Source organism: Symphalangus syndactylus, chromosome 9, assembly GCF_028878055.3.
Source record: "Symphalangus syndactylus isolate Jambi chromosome 9, NHGRI_mSymSyn1-v2.1_pri, whole genome shotgun sequence".
Taxonomy (NCBI): domain Eukaryota; kingdom Metazoa; phylum Chordata; class Mammalia; order Primates; family Hylobatidae; genus Symphalangus; species Symphalangus syndactylus.
Genome location: NC_072431.2, coordinates 107,046,718 through 107,064,919, shown reverse-complemented (window position 1 = coordinate 107,064,919; position 18,202 = coordinate 107,046,718). Strand labels below are relative to the sequence as shown.

The 18,202-nt window shown below is 43.8% G+C and overlaps 1 protein-coding gene across 5 annotated transcripts in view; it reads left to right on the top strand.

Moving 5' to 3' along the window:
* FRMPD1 (FERM and PDZ domain containing 1) overlaps positions 1–18,202 on the top strand; it is a 179,691-nt gene that overhangs the window by 144,668 nt on the left and 16,821 nt on the right. For all 5 annotated transcript variants that reach the window (XM_055293661.2, XM_055293660.2, XM_055293657.2 and 2 more), the window contains exons 5-8: positions 1,806–1,851; positions 7,737–7,844; positions 12,778–12,873; positions 17,929–18,054. In XM_055293661.2, the coding sequence (XP_055149636.1) occupies positions 1,806–1,851; positions 7,737–7,844; positions 12,778–12,873; positions 17,929–18,054 (376 nt within the window). The remainder of the gene's footprint in view (positions 1–1,805; positions 1,852–7,736; positions 7,845–12,777; positions 12,874–17,928; positions 18,055–18,202) is intronic.

The window sequence follows — 18,202 nt, the reverse complement described above, 5'->3', positions numbered from 1 at the left end:
CTGCATCTCAAAAAAAAAAAAAAGAAAAAGAAAAAGAAAAGAAAAGCCGAGGAAATGCACTGTAAATGCTGGAGAGTCCTCTAATTTGGGCAGAAGTTGTAGGGTGACAAAACAGAGAAGGGCCCAGAAATATTTCCGTTGTGTCTTTAATGCTGGGTAAAATTTGGTCCAAAAGATGGAGGTGAAGGGCGATTCAGGCAAACAGGCAAGCAGAAGCAACCGGGTGGGAAGTAGGGTCTGCTGAGCAGTTCAGTTTGCCTGGAGAAAAGTTCTAGGAAGTGAAGTCCAGATGATAGAGTGTCTTGAATGCCAGCACAGCACGTTTCAGTGTGATTCTCCCCCTGGAAGGGCAAGCAGTTGAAGGCTTCTGAGCAGGGATGCGTGACTTGAGGTGTGCTGTGCATCTGTGCCCTCTGCTGTGTTTTGCATGTGAGAATCCCAGGATGCCTTAATTTTTTTTAGCTTAGTTCCTGGTGTCTAAAAACAGCATGTATTATTCAGTGTCACGTGTAAAAGGTAAAACACAAAGCAAAACAAAATGATACAACAACAATGCCAAGAAAACATCTCAAATTCCTCCAAATAGCTGTGAGGCCAATATGTCCTTTTAGAGCACTTGCACTTGGGTTTATTGTGATTTATCTCAGAAAAGGCCTGTTCTCATTTAAAATGGAAAAGAGGAAGTCCCCAGACACTTAGACATCTTGGGTTGAGTTTATCCATTTGAGGAAATAAGTCACCAGCAGCAATTGGCCTAAATGTTCATATTGCAAGAAGTCAAATGAAATTATTTTGCAAACTGCTTCTCCATGGTAGCAGTGGCAAAGAGAAAGGAAAATATGATCGATTTTCTCTGTTCTGCCCGCTAATATAAAGTAGAGGTTCGGCAGTTATCTGCTTAATTTGATCATTTTTGAAATCTAAGAGATAACGCAAGACAAAGATGTCTACTATCTTGATTATATGATTGGGCTCATTACACTGACCTTGTGTGCCCAATCACCATAAACTCTTTGGCTTTTGTCTGATAAACGTTATCCACAGACATTCATTCTATTTAGTGAAATGTTTAGCCTGAGTTTTCTGAAATAGCAACCTAAGTTATCTGTGTTATTGCCATATTTTCTCTTAAAAAATTTTTTGGGGTCGGGCACGGTGGCTCACAGCTGTAATCCCAGCACTTTTGGGAGGCCGAGGTGGGCAGATCACAAGGTCAGCAGTTTGAGACCAGCCTGACCAACATGGTGAAATCCCATCTCAGCTAAAAAATTAGCTGGGTGTGGTGGCGGATACCTGTAGTCCCAGCTACTCGGGAGGCTGAGGCAGGAGAATTCTTTGAACCCGGGAGGCGGAGGTTGCAGTGAGGCAAGATTGCGCCATTGCATTCCAGCCTGGACAAGACTCTGTCTCAAAAAAAAAAAAAAAAAAAAATTGGGGGACATAAATCTAACTAGTAGTCACTGAGTGAGTTCTTCATTGTATGGGACTAAATTAAGGCTAAGTGCCTTAATTAATGTTGTGGCTGTAGATATAGACTAGATTAGATGGTGGAGGTAGACATACAAAGATTCCCTCCAGGTGGGAGGAGCTCTCTGGGTCAGCTTAAGTTCCTTTGTAGGTTGCTACATTTCCCAATATCTTTCTCAGTTATGTTGAGCCAAAAAAGTTAAGGCAAAGGAGCCTGCTTTATACTCATTCTGCCAGTCTTTTTGACCCTAACACACATGCTCACACACATATGCATGCACGTGCATCCATCACACAGAACAACTAAATGTTTTTGTCTTTATTCTTTCTTTTTTCAGGGAAGCAGAAGATTCTCTTTCAATTACAGTTGTTCGCTGCACGTCGGTAAATCTCTTTCTGTGTCCTATGTGTTAGTTTCACCATTCTTGGCCCTAAGACCCTGTTCCCCCAGAGGATATCCCTCATAAAGTAAGCAGGGAAGGCAAAGGGTGGAAGGTGACAGCTGCCCGGCAGTGGGTGGCCAGTCAGTCCATGTTATCTGAAGACCTCCTCCATGTAAGTACTGTGGAGGAAATAGATATGGTGTAGGCCACAAGAATTTATGGTCCAGCTGAGGAGATAGACCTATGGCTATGCACAGTAGGATGACGGTAAGGGCACCAAACTGGAGTTTCAAGACAAGTTTGAGTGGTATGACTTTGGGAAAATCATTTAGTTTCAGTTTTCACTTTTGTAAAATAGTGGTCATGACAATAACTGCCTTGTCTGTTTAATGGGTTGTTAGAAGGACCAAATGAGATGTTGGATATGAAGGTATTTTATCAGCTCTGAGGCTCACCACACAGCAAGGTGTGGCATAGATGACACACAGGGAGGAAGCAGCAATCCTAAACCACCACAGGCCAAGGAGCTCCTTATGTATTATTAAGGGAAAGTATATAATCAAATTTTCAAAGGAAAAACTACTAAGGAGATAGTTTTTCAAAAGTTGATAGAAAATTTTCATTGTGAGAAACTTTAATATGTACTTCTTAGCCTTGGCCACAAATAGACCAAAATAAAAAAAGAGGGGCATAGAGAATTTTAATAATGCATTTAATAATCTAATTTAATTGACCTCATACCAGGCTACCAAGAAAACTCAATAAATTCCCCCAAATGAAAAACTGTGCAGGCCCCTTTTTCCAAATATAATAAAATAGAAGCTAATAACTATTAAAAATTCAATTAAAAACCATTCAGCCATTTGGAAATAAAAATGTAATTTCCTAAGTAAAGATGGAGTCAAATAGAAAAAGCAAAACTATCATTATAGACTATTTAGAAAATAATTGAAAATCAAAACTGTACTTCTTTTATTTTTTCTTGAGATGGAGTCTCGCTCCCGTCGTGCAGACTGGAGTGCAATGGCATGATCTCAGTTCACTGCAACCACCACCTCCTGGGTTCAAATGATTCTCCTGCCTCAACTTCCCAAGTAGCTGGGATTACAAGCACCCGCCACCATGCTGAGCTAATTTTTGTATTTTTAGTAGAGACAGGGTTTTGCCACATTGGCCAGGCTGGTCTTGAACTCCTGACCTCAGGTGATCCACCCGCCTCGACTTCCCAAAGTGCTGGGATTACAGACGTGAGCCACCATGCTCGGCCAGAACTGTACTTCTTAAAACTAATTATGTGCAGTTGAAGCTATACTCAGAGTAAAATTCATAGCCTTGAGTGTTTTTATCATTTAATACAGAAGTAAATCAATTAAATATTCAGTGCAAGAAGTTAGAAGAAAAGATTAATAAAACAAACATAAAGCAGAATAAAGTAATAAAAATTAAAATTTAAATGGTCCTCTGGAAAACAGAAAGATTGTAATGTTGTTAAGTCCAAAAGCTATTTCTTTAAGGACAAAAGTTATATAAAATACAAAAACCTTAAGGGAAAGAGGTATGTGAGTCTCATGTGGAGGAAACTAGAATATTACTAACATATATAAAAAAAACATAGGCATGCACCACCATATCCGGCTAATTTTTGTATTTTTAGTAGAGATGGGGTTTCACCATGTTGGCCAGGCTGGTCTCGAACCCCTGACCTCAAGTGATCCGTCTGCCTCGGCCTCCCAAAGTGCTGGGATTACAGGTGTGAGTCACTGTGTCTGGCCCCGAAGAATTTTAAAAACACTGCAAAATGATCATATATGTCTTGCTTTAGCAAGGAGCCTCATTGTTGTGGTAGATTCATGGAGTCTTCAGATTACTTGAAATTGATTAGGAATGATAAAATCCACAGTTGCAACATTAATTACTGCTTCCCTAGAACATAGAATTTTATGAAAAAAGTTCTGGTTTAAATTTGTAGATCTGTATTGTCTATATTCATTGTCTATAATACATTGATTATTTGTAATAATATTAATACCAGTATTTAATGTCTTATTTAATTTGCACCAAAAGGAAATGCTATGAGGAAGATACACTCCTTATTCCCCTTTTACAAATGAGGATGCCATGGGCCTCACACACCCATGGTCTCACATGCAGAAATCAGTGAAGCTGGGTTGTTTTCCAGGTAGACTCTGGAACCCACATTCCTTAGTGTCATGCTATTGTACCTCTGTAAACCCTGCTGCCTTCGTGAGTGACATTGTGTAGCCCAGGGCAGAGGGTATGGCCAAAAGATATAGGAATGTTTTCCAACGTGTCCCTTTCAGTGCCCTTTTAAACATTAACTCTTAGTTCAGCGAAAAACATGCACAAAGAGATTTTATCAGCTGAGGTCTGCTGCTTTCTGATGAATTAATTTAGAATCCAGAGAGAGCTTAGAAGTTCTAGAATAATAAGTAGCTCATATCCTTTGAATTGTCTCTTTAAAATATTAGATGGCTGAAGTGGATGTAAGTAGGTGGTTTATAATATGTTCTAGATGCCAAGATATTCAGGGTAGCAGAGCTGATGTTCAGGTATAAAAATACAGGAGCCACAGTGGGGCATGTGTGTTGGGCATTTTCATGTCAGCATGTTTTTTCTCAAAGCAGCCAGTTTCATGGTTGGGTGGTTCCAAATGTAAGAATGGCCCTTCTTCCCTGCGACTCCCACCAAGTAGTTTGGAGCAAGTCCACTTTGTATGAAATGGCAAACATTTGGAAGAGTGACCTTCTCTAGGCTAAACAACTGTGCCATTGACCATTCCTCATAGATGGGTTTTTCTGAATTCTCACTTCTCTGGGAGCTTTCGGGACAGAGTCCAATTTCATGGTGACCCTCCCAAATAGTGGCACCCAGAAAGGAACACGGTTCCACCAATGACCAACCAATGCGGAGTACCATGGGGAGTGGACATGCACCAAGAATGCTAGTAAAGCCCAAGATTGGGTTAACATTTTCACAGGCTCAATCACACTGTTGGCTTGGGTGAAACTGGTGACCAACTAAATACTGAGCTGGTTTTCAAAGGAATAGCTTCCAAGCCACGTCCCTTCAATTCCATGCTTGTGCAATTGAATTGAGTTCTGTGCAATTGATTTTTTGGATGCTCAACGCCACACTTCACATTAATCCCTGTCATGTTGCTTTTGCCCAGTGTTCTGGCATGCTGAGATTTTACAGTCAGGGAATTGTGGGGCTGAAAGTCTTATTTGTACAGTTGACAGCTGTAGTCATTCTCCAATGACTTCCTGTCAGGGAACCTCCTCTTCCTAAGTCTACTCCAGTTCCTTCAGTTTCCTGCCAGTTGATTTTCTTGAGCATGATCCAGCTCTGGGCCTAATTCTTCCAGGATTTATCTCCTAAAGGTGAGAGACAACAGTGTTTTCTTCCTGCAGATTCCTTTTCTCTCTGCATCTCTCCTCTGTTCTGCCCCTGATTTCTTATTCCTTTGAGTCTTTGTGGTGGTGGTTGTACCTGTTGCTTTGACCACTCACTTTATCTTGTTCCCTGCAGCTCTTGACAGCCCAGCTCCTTATATCCTCTTATATTTGTTTTTAGTGATTTCCTGGCCTTTGACCCATAGCTGTCTCTGGTCCTTAAGTTTCCCATGCACCCTCTTTTAGATTCCCGGTTCCTTGACCTTGCCCCCCAAATTCTTGCTGCCTGATATCTGGTGACACCTTGCAGCTCTGTCCTTCACAGGTTTGGCAAGTTCACTGTCTCTGGCTTCAATCAAGGCATTGCTAAATATCACTGTTGAGGATTGAGACTAAGTTACTTAGTTAGAAATCAGGACTATTTTGAGTATATATATATCAACTAGTTTATGAATCCACCTAATGGCACTGCATCTGGCCTTTTCCACAGGGGGGTTGTAGGAGACCTTATGAAATGCTTTGCGAGAATGAAGGAATACTACTATATCCATAGAACCCTGGTCTACCAATATGGACTTCTATCTTCAAAGGAAAAATGAACTTGGTTGGCTCTGACTTGTTCTTAGTAACCCCATATTGGCTGTTAGTGATCACTGTCTAAAAGTTCTCTGACCATCTCTTATCTTGGATTTTGCCAAGAATATATATATATTCATATATATATGTATATTCATATATATATTCATATTATATATATTCATATATATATATACATATATATATATATATTTTTTTTGAGATGTAGTCTTGCTCTGTCATCCAGGCTGGAGTGCAGTGGTGCAGTCTCGGCTCACTGCAACCTCCACCTCCTGGATTCAAGCAATTCTCCTGCCTCAGTCCCCCGAGTAGCTAGGACTAAAGGCATGCACCACCATGCTCGGCTAATTTTTGTATTTTTAATAGAGACGGGGTTTCGCCATGTTGCCAGGCTAGTCTCGAACTCCTGGCCTCAGGTGATCTGCCTGCCCCAGCCTCCCAAAGTGCTGGGATTATAGGCAGGAGCCACCGCACCCAGCCTGATTTTGCCAAGAATTAACAGCAAACTTACCAATATGTGTTTTCCTAAATCCTCCACGTTCATTTTCTGGAAAACTTGATATTTGACCATGTTTAGTCTCCTAACATTTCTTCCATTCTCTGTTCCGTGGATGATACCAACTGTTACATATTATAGGTCCACAAGCCCCCTAGATTCAAGTGGTATGGGAGTCTTGAGCTCATTCGAAGCAATCTGATAGTCTTATCACTAATTTTGGGTTGGAACTTTTTCTTTCTCTTATTGCTCCTATCCCTTCTGTAATTTCTACAGGTGTACTTCTTCTCTGCAAACATTATTATTTCCCTGCTTTTCTACTAATTTTTTTTTGTTTTAGAGCAAATTATATATTTGAGATGTTGAGTCATAGTCATGAATCCTGTCATGCCAAGGTTCTAGTTGCCCATGAGAATCACATATATCTTTTTGCATTAAAATTTCAGGGCAACTTGTTCACTTCATGTACTTCATGGCTTTGATCTGTTGGTATTTGAGTCTACGAACACTGTTTCCAACAGTTTCCCTGATTGTTGTTATGTGTCTCTTCTCCCATCTTCACAGAACGTGGCCCAGAGTTTCATCTTGGTACTCTTACACGTGGAAACATTCTAGAGGCTGGCCTAAAGGACTGTCCACACCAAGGGAACACAGGATGTTAGGCTGGAAAATAGTGTATCAGGATTTCATCCAGGAAGGTCACAGCCTGTTGGTCTAGAAGATCATGTAAGATGCTATTCAGCAAGTGTCACAAGTTGGCCTGATACAATCTAGTCCAAAGGCTTCACCATATACTCATACCAACCTGTGATGACTCTCTTTACTTCTTTGGGAAAAGAGGGTACCTCCCAAAAGATAAGAGCAAAGTGGGGCCAAGGGTAAGTCATAAGGGTCAGAGTTTCAGGGAACCCTGTCTAACTCCTATATTGTGCAGATGGGAAGACTCTGAAGGCCAGAGAGGGGCAAGGACTGGACCAAAGTCACACAGAGTTATTTTGTTGTGCTTTACACACATACCTGGTCTTCTTTCATAAGAATTTGAGTTTGAGATAGTTAGTTCTCACAACTATTGAGCAGTAAAACATGAGTTGGAATTCAGATAGTCCCATTCACAGGCCAGAACTCTTTGTCTTCATTGTATCACAGCTATTTTGCTACCATGTTGAATGTCCAACTATTCTCAGGTACATGAGAATATAATCTGGCTTGGGATCCCCAGATTTTATGAAAATACCTATAATGGGATATCATCCTTTCCTGTGGGTTTAAATTGAACCTGCAACAGCTATCAAAGTTTCTGTTTTTAAGAAATGAGAAGATAGGTGTGCCTGGTTTTTATGAAAGCACTGTTCCAAAATGCATCATGTTAATGTTTTTCAGGGAGTCCCTAAATCGTCCTTCCTGACCGAGGAGAAGAGAGCCAGACTGAAGACCAATCCTGTGAAGGTGCACTTTGCTGAAGAAGTGCTCATCAGTGGACACAGCCAGGTGCGTCACTAGTCAAAGGACTGAAATTACTCTTTATGAAGCTGGCGAGCTGCCTTCTGGCACATAACTCCCTGAACCTCTGGAATTCCACGGCACAGAGAGGATGCAGAGGAAGTGCAGCATGTTTGCAAGAGGCTTTGTGCACCCTCCCAGTCAGATGCCTGCAGACCCTGGAGTGGGATTGCTGGTGGGAGCTCTGGGCCATGGGTGGGGACTGGGAAGAAGAGCACTGGGTTTGGCCCTCTATTGTTCTGTGACTCCATTCTTCTGCCCATGAAATTCTGACAGATTCCAATAGTTAATTTCTCATTATGCATCTTCAAATTTATTATCCTCTCTGAAGGTGATCTATTGATAATGATGCCAGTGGTGATAGGATTGCTTTTTATTTTTAAGAGTCCATCATCTATTGAACCTCTATTATGTGACCTAAACTTTGTGTGTACAGTCCTTAGTCATCACAATACCCTGCAAGGGAGGTGTTTTAACAAAAGAGGAAGCAGAGGCCTAGAGAGATTAAGAGACTTAACCTCTAAGATCACATGGCGAGAAAATGCAGGAGCCCAGGTCCATGTGACTTTGGTTCTTTGGTTTTTCACTATGACATGCTGTCTAGTCCTTTTTGATATGGAGAGACCCAGGGTTGGGGGTTCAGAAGACAAATTTGTAAAGGGAAAATGTTGGCTAGAGTTTGATTTTAATGTGGAGTGTTGGATAAAAGGCTCATTTATTCATAATTTATGTATTTTCCCCCAGTAGTCTATAACTATTGCCATTGTGAATTTCTTAATATTAGACTTTGAAACTTTAAAGTTGAAACTTGTCCTTTTCTGGTCTTCTCACCATAGAGACCAGCAAAGGCCGGGGGAGTCAGAGGCGGTGGGGGCTAAGGCCATTTTAACAAAGGATCCAGGTGACCTGGTCCACATCTACAGAGCCCTTATTTTCTACCTGCCCTGATACTTAATAGAGCACACCTTTATATAGACTTGAGTGAGAAAGGTGGACTTGTTCAGGAAGGGGCCAGTGGGAGGCCTAATGCATGACTTAGAAAACACCTGTCAGTTGACAATATTTGAGTCATGTTTGTGAAATTGGATTGAGTCTCTGTTGAAAATTAAGTTTAGATTCTGCTGGGCATGGTGGCTCATGCCTGTAATCCCAGCACTTTGGGAGGCTGAGGCAGGTGGATCTCGAGGTCAAGAGATCAAGACCGGCCAGGGACGGTGGCTCACGCCTGTAATCCCAGCACTCTGGGAGGCTGAGGTGGGTAGATCACAAGGTCAGAAGATCGAGACTATCCTGGCTAACATGGCGAAACCCCTTCTCTACTAAAAAATACAACAAATTAGCCGGGCGTGGTGGCGGGCACCTGTAGTCCTAGCTACCTGGGAGGCTGAGGCAGGAGAATGGCGTGAACCCAGGAGGTGGAGCTTGCAGTGAGCCAAGATCGCGCCACTGCACTCCAGCCTGGTCGACAGAGCCAGACTCCATCTCAAAAAAAAAAAAAAAAAAAAGAGAGATCGAGACTATCCTGGCCAACATGGTGAAACCACATCTCTACTAAAAATACAAAAATTAGCTGGGCATGGTGGTGCGTGCCTGTAGTCTCAGCTACTTGGGAGGCTGAGGCAGGAGAATCACTTGAACCCAGGAGGCGGAGGTTGCAGTGAGCCGAGATTGCGCCACTGCACTACAGCCTGGCGACAGAGTGAGACTTCGTCTCAAAAAAAAAAAAAAAAATTAAGTTTCGATTCAACACATGACTCTTCATTTCAAGAGTCATGCACAGTGATGAGTAGTGAGGGTGAGAACCAGCTAGCAGGACAGGGACAGAATAAAGGCATGACAGGTGTGGACAGGGTCACCTGGTTGATTTGTTAAAATGGCCATGACCTCCCATTCACTGCTGTCTATGCTGAGGGGACCAGATAAGGACAACTTTCACCTGAACTGGCTACAAAACTGGCTCAGAGTTTTGGTGGGGTTGGGGAGTTTAAAGGAACAGGGTTCTAAAAAGGTGTCTCTGGGAAGACTTGGAAGGTTGGGGCACCTCGGGGAATCTTTGGGAGACTGCATCAGCCACACAAGGCAGAGGTAGCAAAACAATTAAGAGTTCATCCCTGTGACCTGTCTATTCATCCTTTCAAGTGTTTAAAAGATGATAAAACTGGCTGTCAAACTTTTCCCCTTGGAACATGGTAAGACTGCCTTAGATACACAATCACTGTATTAAGAAGGATCTGAGATAGTAAACCAACATTTGAAATATGTTTGACTTTGCTCACAGTTAAACAAATACAAAGAAAAAATATTAAAAAGTAAAACTTTATACTTAGCAAATGAGCACAAATAGAGAAAAAATGTAAGCCCCCATGCTGAGAAAGTAATTACAATCATGCACTACTGATGGCTTTATAAATTGGCTTAAACTTTTTTGAGTGGAAAAAAAAACAAAATTTAATGACTGCTATAAAAAATGACCCAGAGATTGAATTCCTGTTAGTCTATACAATAATTTAAATGTGAAAATCCATATATTTAAAGGTATCTATAGTATCAACATTTTAAATAGCTCCCAAAATGGAAAAACATGCCCAATTGTCTAGGGCAGAGGAATTGTGAAATCAGTTCTGATATTTCAACTCAACAGAATATTATAAATCCATTAAAATTATGAACATTAAGCCCACCTAAAAATTGTACATGAAATGCATATTGGGTAGAAAATGAACATAGAATCATGCATATTAAATTATTGCAACTCTCTAAAAACTATTTACAGATATAGATAAAAATTGGAAGAAGCCTTAGGGAAAAGTAAGTGGTGGTAGTTATGTAATGTTGCTATGAATATATTCTTTGTAAACCTTTTAAATCACAAAGAAAGTACTAAGGAAAAAATTTCCCACTTGGGAAACCCCAAAATTAAGATTTCTAAACACTCAGAGCCAGAGAAGTAAGATGGCAGCAGAGTAAGCGGTCTGAAATCCCTCATCCTGATGTAGTGTGAAATGGCACTGGAATATGAACATCTTCCTTTTTCCTCCATAAAAATACTGTGGTTTTTTAAAACAAGTTATAGACCCAGGAGACAGAGGCTGCAGTGAACCGAGATTGTGCCACTGCACTCCAGCCTGAGCAACAGGGTGAGACTCTGTCAAAAAAAAAAAAAAAAAGAGATGATCGTGAGTCTTGCTTAGAAGATACAAACACCTTTATATTTAGAAGATTCAATATTCTCAACTGAAAAAACTGGAAGTTTTGTTTGTTTGTTTGTTTGTTTAAGATGGAGTTTTGCTCTTGTCACCCTGGCTGGAGTGCAGTGGTGTGATCGTGGCTCACTGCAACCTCCGCCTTCCAGGTTCAAGCAATTCTTCTGTCTCAGCCTCCAGAGTAGCTGGGACTATGGATGTGTGCCACCACGCCCGGCTAATTTTTGTATTTTTAGTAGAGACGAGTTTTCACCATATGTAGGCTTTATACCCAAACTCTTTATGGAGATGAGTGCAAGGGGGGCAATTCTAGCTCAAATCTTGGGAACTCTAAAATCTCTCTGTGCTTCTGGAGGACACCAGCCCCAAGGGCCCTTTGTATTTGCAACCAAACACTCAGAATCACTTCTTATGAGAGCTGGGAGATTCTCCAAAACCCTCTCCTGCTCTATCCCAGGAGTTCTAGCTGGCGTGAGGCCACCAAACACAGACCAGTCCTGTGCCTTTTCCCTAAATAGCCCTATGAGAGTGGCAGAGTCCCTTAGGGGACCTCATGCATCTGGGGTGATAATTGGGGTGAACGTAGTGGAGAGCATCCCTCTGTCCTTTGGTGATATTTCATTACAGGGAATGCAGCAATAAAATGAGGGAAGGAAAGGCTTCCCTACCCTCCCCATCCCACCCCAATCCTACAAGGTAGAGTCTAAGAATCTCTGAAAGGCCCACGTTGAACAGCGTGCATGCTGGTCATCTGGCTTGCCAAATTGCATCCCATAAGGGTACAGCCAGCAGTAAAATGTGAGCTGATGGTCATGAGACATCGCACAGGCTCACGCAGTGCTATCAGTACGCTCATGGAAGGGCTCACTCTTCTCCACCATTTGTCATATCTAACAGTCCTCATGGGTATCCCTTGACAAAGCATGCGTGTGCATTGGAGAAATTCCCAAGTGCCAAGAAGGAACACCTGACATGGTGAGGAGGTTAGGGAGGATCCTACTCTCCAAACCAGGCAGGTCCAGACAGCTAAGGATTTGTCATACCCAGGGGCAGGAAAGCTGTGACTGGGATACAACAGGCCAGGCATGGTGGCTCACGCCTGTAATCCCAGTATTTTGGGAGGCCAAGTCAGGCGGATCACTTGAGGCCAGGGGTTCGAGACCAGCTGGCCAACATGGTGAAACCCTGTCTCTACTAAAAATACAAAAATTAGGCTGGGCACAGGGACTTAGGCCTGTAATCCCAGCACTTTGGGAGGCTGAGGCGGGTGGATCACCTGAGGTCAGGAGTTCAAGACCAGCCTGGCCAACATGGTGGAACCCCACATCTCTACTAAAAAAAATACAAAAATTAGCTGGGCGTGGTGGTGTGTGCCTGTAGTCTCGGCTACTCGGGAGGCTGAGACAGGAGATTTGCTTGAACCCAGGAGGCGGAAGTTGCAGTGAGCCGAGATTGCAACACTGCACTCCAGCCTGGGTGACAGAGTGAGACTCTGTCAAAAAAAAAAAAAAAAAAAAAATCAGCCAGTCGTGGTGGCAGGTGCCTGTAATCCCAGCTATTTGGGAGGCTGAGGTGGGAGAATCGCTTGAACCTGGGAGTCAGAGGTTGAGTGAGCCGAGATCATACTACTGTTCTCCAGCCTGGGTGACAGAGTGAGACCCTGTCTCCAGAAGGAATAAAAAAAGACAGGGATACAACAATTCTCTTGTGTTTTCCAGGGTAATTCTCTGCTGTGTATGCCCAACGTGCTCAAGCTGTACTTGGAGAATGGACAGACCAAAGCTTTCAAGTTTGAGGCAAACACAACCGTGAAGGTATTAAGAATAAACTTGAACTTCTTTTCCCAAGAGAATGTTCTGGCTGCTAGGACCCCCCAGGCATCTTGCCCTGCATCTGCCTTGGTGGTCTCACAAACACCATGGTCTGAGTCCCTGTAATAATAAGCCAAGTACCATGTTATCTCATTTAGTTGCACAACCACCCAGAAAGATGGTCTTTTTACCACCATCTTAGCTGGGTGGGGTTTGGGGGTGGGAATCAGGACTTAAGAGAGAGGAAGTGACTTGCCCAAAGGTCAGATTAGAACTCCTAAGCCTTCAGGGAATTCAGGGAATGCTCAATTGTCCAAGGCAGGATGAAATAAGGGCCAACTGCAAGGGGAAGAGTACCATCTCTTCCAGCCTGTCCAGACATCAGACAAAGCATGGGAAAGAAGTTGGACCTGCGCTGAGCTTTGGAGGACAACTAAGATTTCAGCATGGGCCGGTAGGGACAGGGCAGTTGAGGGTAGGGTACATATCAATCGGAGAGTCACGTGAACTAACGCAGAGAGCCAGAAAAATGGGAATTGCCCAGGAAATAGCAAACCATCCAGCAGGCTGTTTTCTTGTGGAAAGAGTGGCTGTGGAGGGCCTCAGATGCCCAGGCAACAATAGAGCTTGAGTTTTATCCATAGATAATAGTGTATGGTGCTAGCAGTTCTTGAACAAGGGAGTAAATAGTGTTAGAGTGAGGCTGCAGTGAAGAAGCAAAGTTGTTCTAACATTAAAAACCATGTAAGAGGAAACACTGAGCCCAGCTCTTCTGGTACAAGGGGGAGAGCAGGCTCAGGAGGGCCAGTGCAGCTATGGGTGACAAACAGTAGCCAAGACACACATGCACACACATACATCTGCACAGTACATTCACACACATGCATATGCATGCACACATATGTACAATGTGCGTACACCTGAATGCACACATCTAGTGTTTCTCTCTGGCACCTTCATTTGGCAATTCCTATAGCTGCTCCAAATGCTCTATTCTATTTCTTCCTAAATGTGACTCAGAAGAAGCTGGAGAAGGGCTTTCTGAACCTGGGGAACTCCAAGCCCAGAGGAGGAAGGCAAGGGAGGAATAGATTTGAAGTGTTTACTACATGCCAGGCACTCTTCTTGGGCACTTTCTTGTATACGATCTCATTTAATGCCCTAGCAGCCTTATGAAGTAACTAGTGTTATCCCCACTTTGCAGATGAGAAAACAGGCCCAAGAGATCCAAAAGTTGTCAAGGTCAGCTAGCTCATAACTGGCTTCAAACTTGGTCTGTTTTTGAACCCTGTGCTGGAGCTTGTCACTCTGCCATTCTGCAGAAAAGGGAAGCTTTGCAAATGGATTAGATAAGAGTTCTACTTTCATCATCTTTGATCAAAGTGGATTGGAATAGAAGGGTTGATTTTTTTAAAGCAAGTCCCCCTTTGGTGGCCAAAAGGACTTTGAGGTAATTTACAACAAAGGCCCACATTACAGGGGAATTAAACTTAACATGATAGAGTTGGGGAAATGAACAAGGACTTAGCCAGTATAATACTGGCTAATCTTATTTATCTGTAATAGCCAAATTTTTTAAAGCAAAGCCTTTAGCTGTTTATGACACAGAGAAAGGTGGATATAAATCAATCTTATGAGTGAAAAAAGGAAAAATTACTGTCAACTCATCAGTGACTTCTCTTCCCCTTTCCCTTACTAAGGGAAGAAAAGTTCTTGTATTAGAAAACCTCTTTCTCTAAATCAAGAAAAAGAATGTCATTTGACCCAGTAAACATTTATTGACACTTTTTTGTGTGCCAGGCATTTCTGTATCACCAACAACTTGGCAATAAATTACCCAGGGGCCGGGTGCAGTGGCTCATGCCTGTAATCCCGGCAGTTTAGGAGGCCGAGGTGGGCGGATCACCTGAGGTCAGGAGTTTGAGACCAGCTGGGCCAACATGGTAAAACCCCGTCTCTACTAATAATACAAAAATTAGCCAGACATGGTGGTGCAAGCCTGTAGTCCCAGCTACCTGGGAGGCTGAGGCAGGAGAATTGCTTGAACCTGGGAGGCAGAGGTTGCAGTGAGCCGAGACCATGCCACTGCACCCCAGCCTGGGCGATGAGAGCGAAACTCCATCTCAAAAAAATAAATATAAATAAATATATAACTCAGGGTTATACTGTTAGGAAGCCTGAAGTCTTGGGGTGTGGCTAGGGTGAGGAGATGAGTCTTGGGGACAACTCACAATGAAACGAGGTACCAGTGTGCTTAAGACCATGAAAGCGGGACAGAAGCTGTGTGGTACAGGCTCAGGGGAGAGCAAGCTTCCAGCTGGGTGCCAAATAAAGGCCTCTGGGGGAGTGGAGTGGTAGCCTGTATGGTGGACTTAGAAAGATAGATTGGCTTTTGACTGGAGTGAGCCAAGGGTGATGTGTGAAGGCAACATGCGGGCACGGCGAACAACACCAACAAAGATCCAGAAATGGGCAAGTTTGACAAGTGTGTGGGGCTCGTGGGCAGAGTGCATTGGGATAAGCAGCAGAAGATAAAGTGGGAGAAGTGGGTTGGCACCTGATACCTTAAGAGTCTTGAATATTAAGCTAAGGAGTTTGAGTTTTGGCCCGTGAGCCATCAAGAGCCACTGAATGTTCTTGAGCAAGGGAGAGCGTGCCCAGTACAAGACTTAGACAAATTCCTCTAGAACAAGAGTCAGCAAACCTTCTGTAAAGGGCCAGATAGTGAATATTTTAGGTTTTGCAGGCCACAGGGTCTCTGTCATAGTTATTCAACACTGCCATTGTAGCAAATGCACATGGCTATATTCCCATAAAACCTAACTTAATTACAAAAACAGGCAATGGGCTGGATTTGCTCCACAGGCTACAGTTTGCCAACCTTTGCTCTACGTGCAAGGTGGAGAACAGATGGGTGGCAGGAGGGTTCACAGAACATCCCTTTACAAAGTCAGGAGAAATGCATGAGCCCAAGCCGAGGTAGACATGGGAGAATGGAGAAGAAAGGGACAGAGTCAAGAGACAGGCTTCCCACTGGGGCCAGCACAATGCCAGGCACACAGGCAGCACTCAATTAATGGTGTGGAGCTGCAGAAGCAAATGGGCCCTTTAGGACTAGTCACTGGGTAGTTTTAGGGGGTGATGAACAAGTGGAGAGAGGGTTCCGAATCAGGAGTCACGAGGAGGGAGTAGCACCTCATGGTGCGAGACTTATTACGTTTGAGGTTCTGGCAGGACATTTATGATCTTTGTTTACTCACCAAGTGAAAGTTTGTGTGCATCTATTATGTGCCAAGCACTGGATATACTGCATAACGGAGCACAGCACAGGCAAGGCCCACATCCTCAGAGAGTTTAACATCTAATGGGGTGAACGACAATAAGCAAGAAAACAGAGATTAGCAGTTGGCATGCATTGAATACTTACCATCTGCCAGGTGCTGTTCTAAGTGCCTTCTATGGGGAAATCAATTCAATGTACACAACAACCCTATGAGATAGGTGTTAATATTATTCCCATTCTACAGATGAAAACACTGAGGCATAGAGAGAAGAAGCAATTGCAGCTAGGAATTGGGAGTGGAGGTCTAGAACCCATTCCCTCATAAAGATGGCTGTTAATTGAATAAAATAATATTAAATAATGGTGAGGGAAATAAACAGGACACTGGGACAGAGAATAACAGGTATGATTACATTTATGTACACTGGCCAGAGAAAGCCTCTCTAAGAGGCGACATTTGGACTGAAACTCGAAGGAAGAGAAAGAAACAGACCTGGAAAGAGTAATGGGGAAAGTATACTGGGCAGAGGGAACAGCATGTGCAAATGCTTCAAGGCAGCAAAGACCTTGTGGTCACAGAGGGCTGCTCTAGTAAGCAAGAAGAGTGTGGCGTGGCAACCAGAATGTCTCAGCGCAGCATTCACGAGCATTCTGTCCTGTCAGCCACTCTCAGAAGTAGGCATTATTTTCCTCTATTTGGAGAGGAAGTGACTGAGGTTTAAAAGTGTCCCTCAGTTGTGGCTGGACATGGTGGCTCATTCCTGTAATCCCAGCACTTTGGGAGGCTGAGACTGGCAGATCACCTGAGGTCGGGAGTTTGAGACCAGTCTGGCCAACATGGTGAAACCCCATTTCTACAAAAAATGCAAAAATTAGCTGGGCATGGTGGCACACACCTGTAATCCCAGCTACTTGGGTGGCTGAGGCACAAGAATTGCTTGAACCCAGGAGGCAGCGGTTGCAGTGAGCTGAGATCGTACCATTGCACTCCAGCCTGGGTGACAGAGTGAGATTCCGTCTCAAAAAAAAAAAAAAAAGTTTCCCTCAGTTGCATAGTGAGTGGGTGGTGGGATTCTATCTAGTAAGCAGTCAAAGATACAGACTAGGAGCCTGGCCAATGTGGCAAAACCCCGTCTCTACTAAAAATACAAAAAAGTTATCTGGGTATGGTGGCACATGCCTATAATTCCAGCTCTTTTGGAGGCGAAGGCAGGCAGATCACTTGAGGGCAGGAGTTCAAGACCAGCCTGGCCAACATTCCAAAACTACTAAAAATACAAAAATTAGCCAGGCATGGTGGCACGTGCCCATAATCCCAGCTACTCGAGAGGCTGAAGCAGGAGAATTGCTTGAACCCAGGATGCAAGGGTTGTAGTGAGCCAAGATCACGCCACTGCACTCCAGCCTGAGTGACAGCCTGGGAGACCCTCTCAAGAAAACAAACAACAACAAAAAAAGATAGAGACTGGGAACTCCAGAGAGAGAATAAGTCTAGGGACATAGGAGAGAGGCAGAAACCTCCACTGGATGGCTTCAGCCTTCCAAGTAAAGCAAGACAGGGTGGCTGTATGGATGGCGATGGAGCTTGAGGAGAGGGGAGCTGTGGCTGCAGGGCCGTAAGGAGCCTGATGAGTGGGACCAGACCCTGGCCTAAGTCAGCAGTGGGCCTGTCAGTGCAGGCTTTTCTCTCCCTAGCTGCACTGAGGAATGGCAGGAAGGCCAGGGAAGTCCTCCTTGTTCCTTGAGTAACCCCTGCACCTCTCTGTGCCTGCTAGGACATCATCCTCACCGTGAAGGAGAAGCTGTCCATCCGAAGTATCGAGTACTTTGCACTGGCCCTGGAAGAGCAGTACAGCATCTCCCGGCTGCACCTGCTGCACGAAGAGGAACTCATCCAGCAGGTAGGGAGGACTAACCGCCTGTTCCTGGGAGGCATGGGCTGGGCTGGCTGCACGCCTCAGCCAGAACCTCTGGGGACAGGGCTCAGCACATCTGCAGGTTTGACGCACTTTCTCTTGCCCCAGAAGGCACAGAGCTCACTCAGCCTGG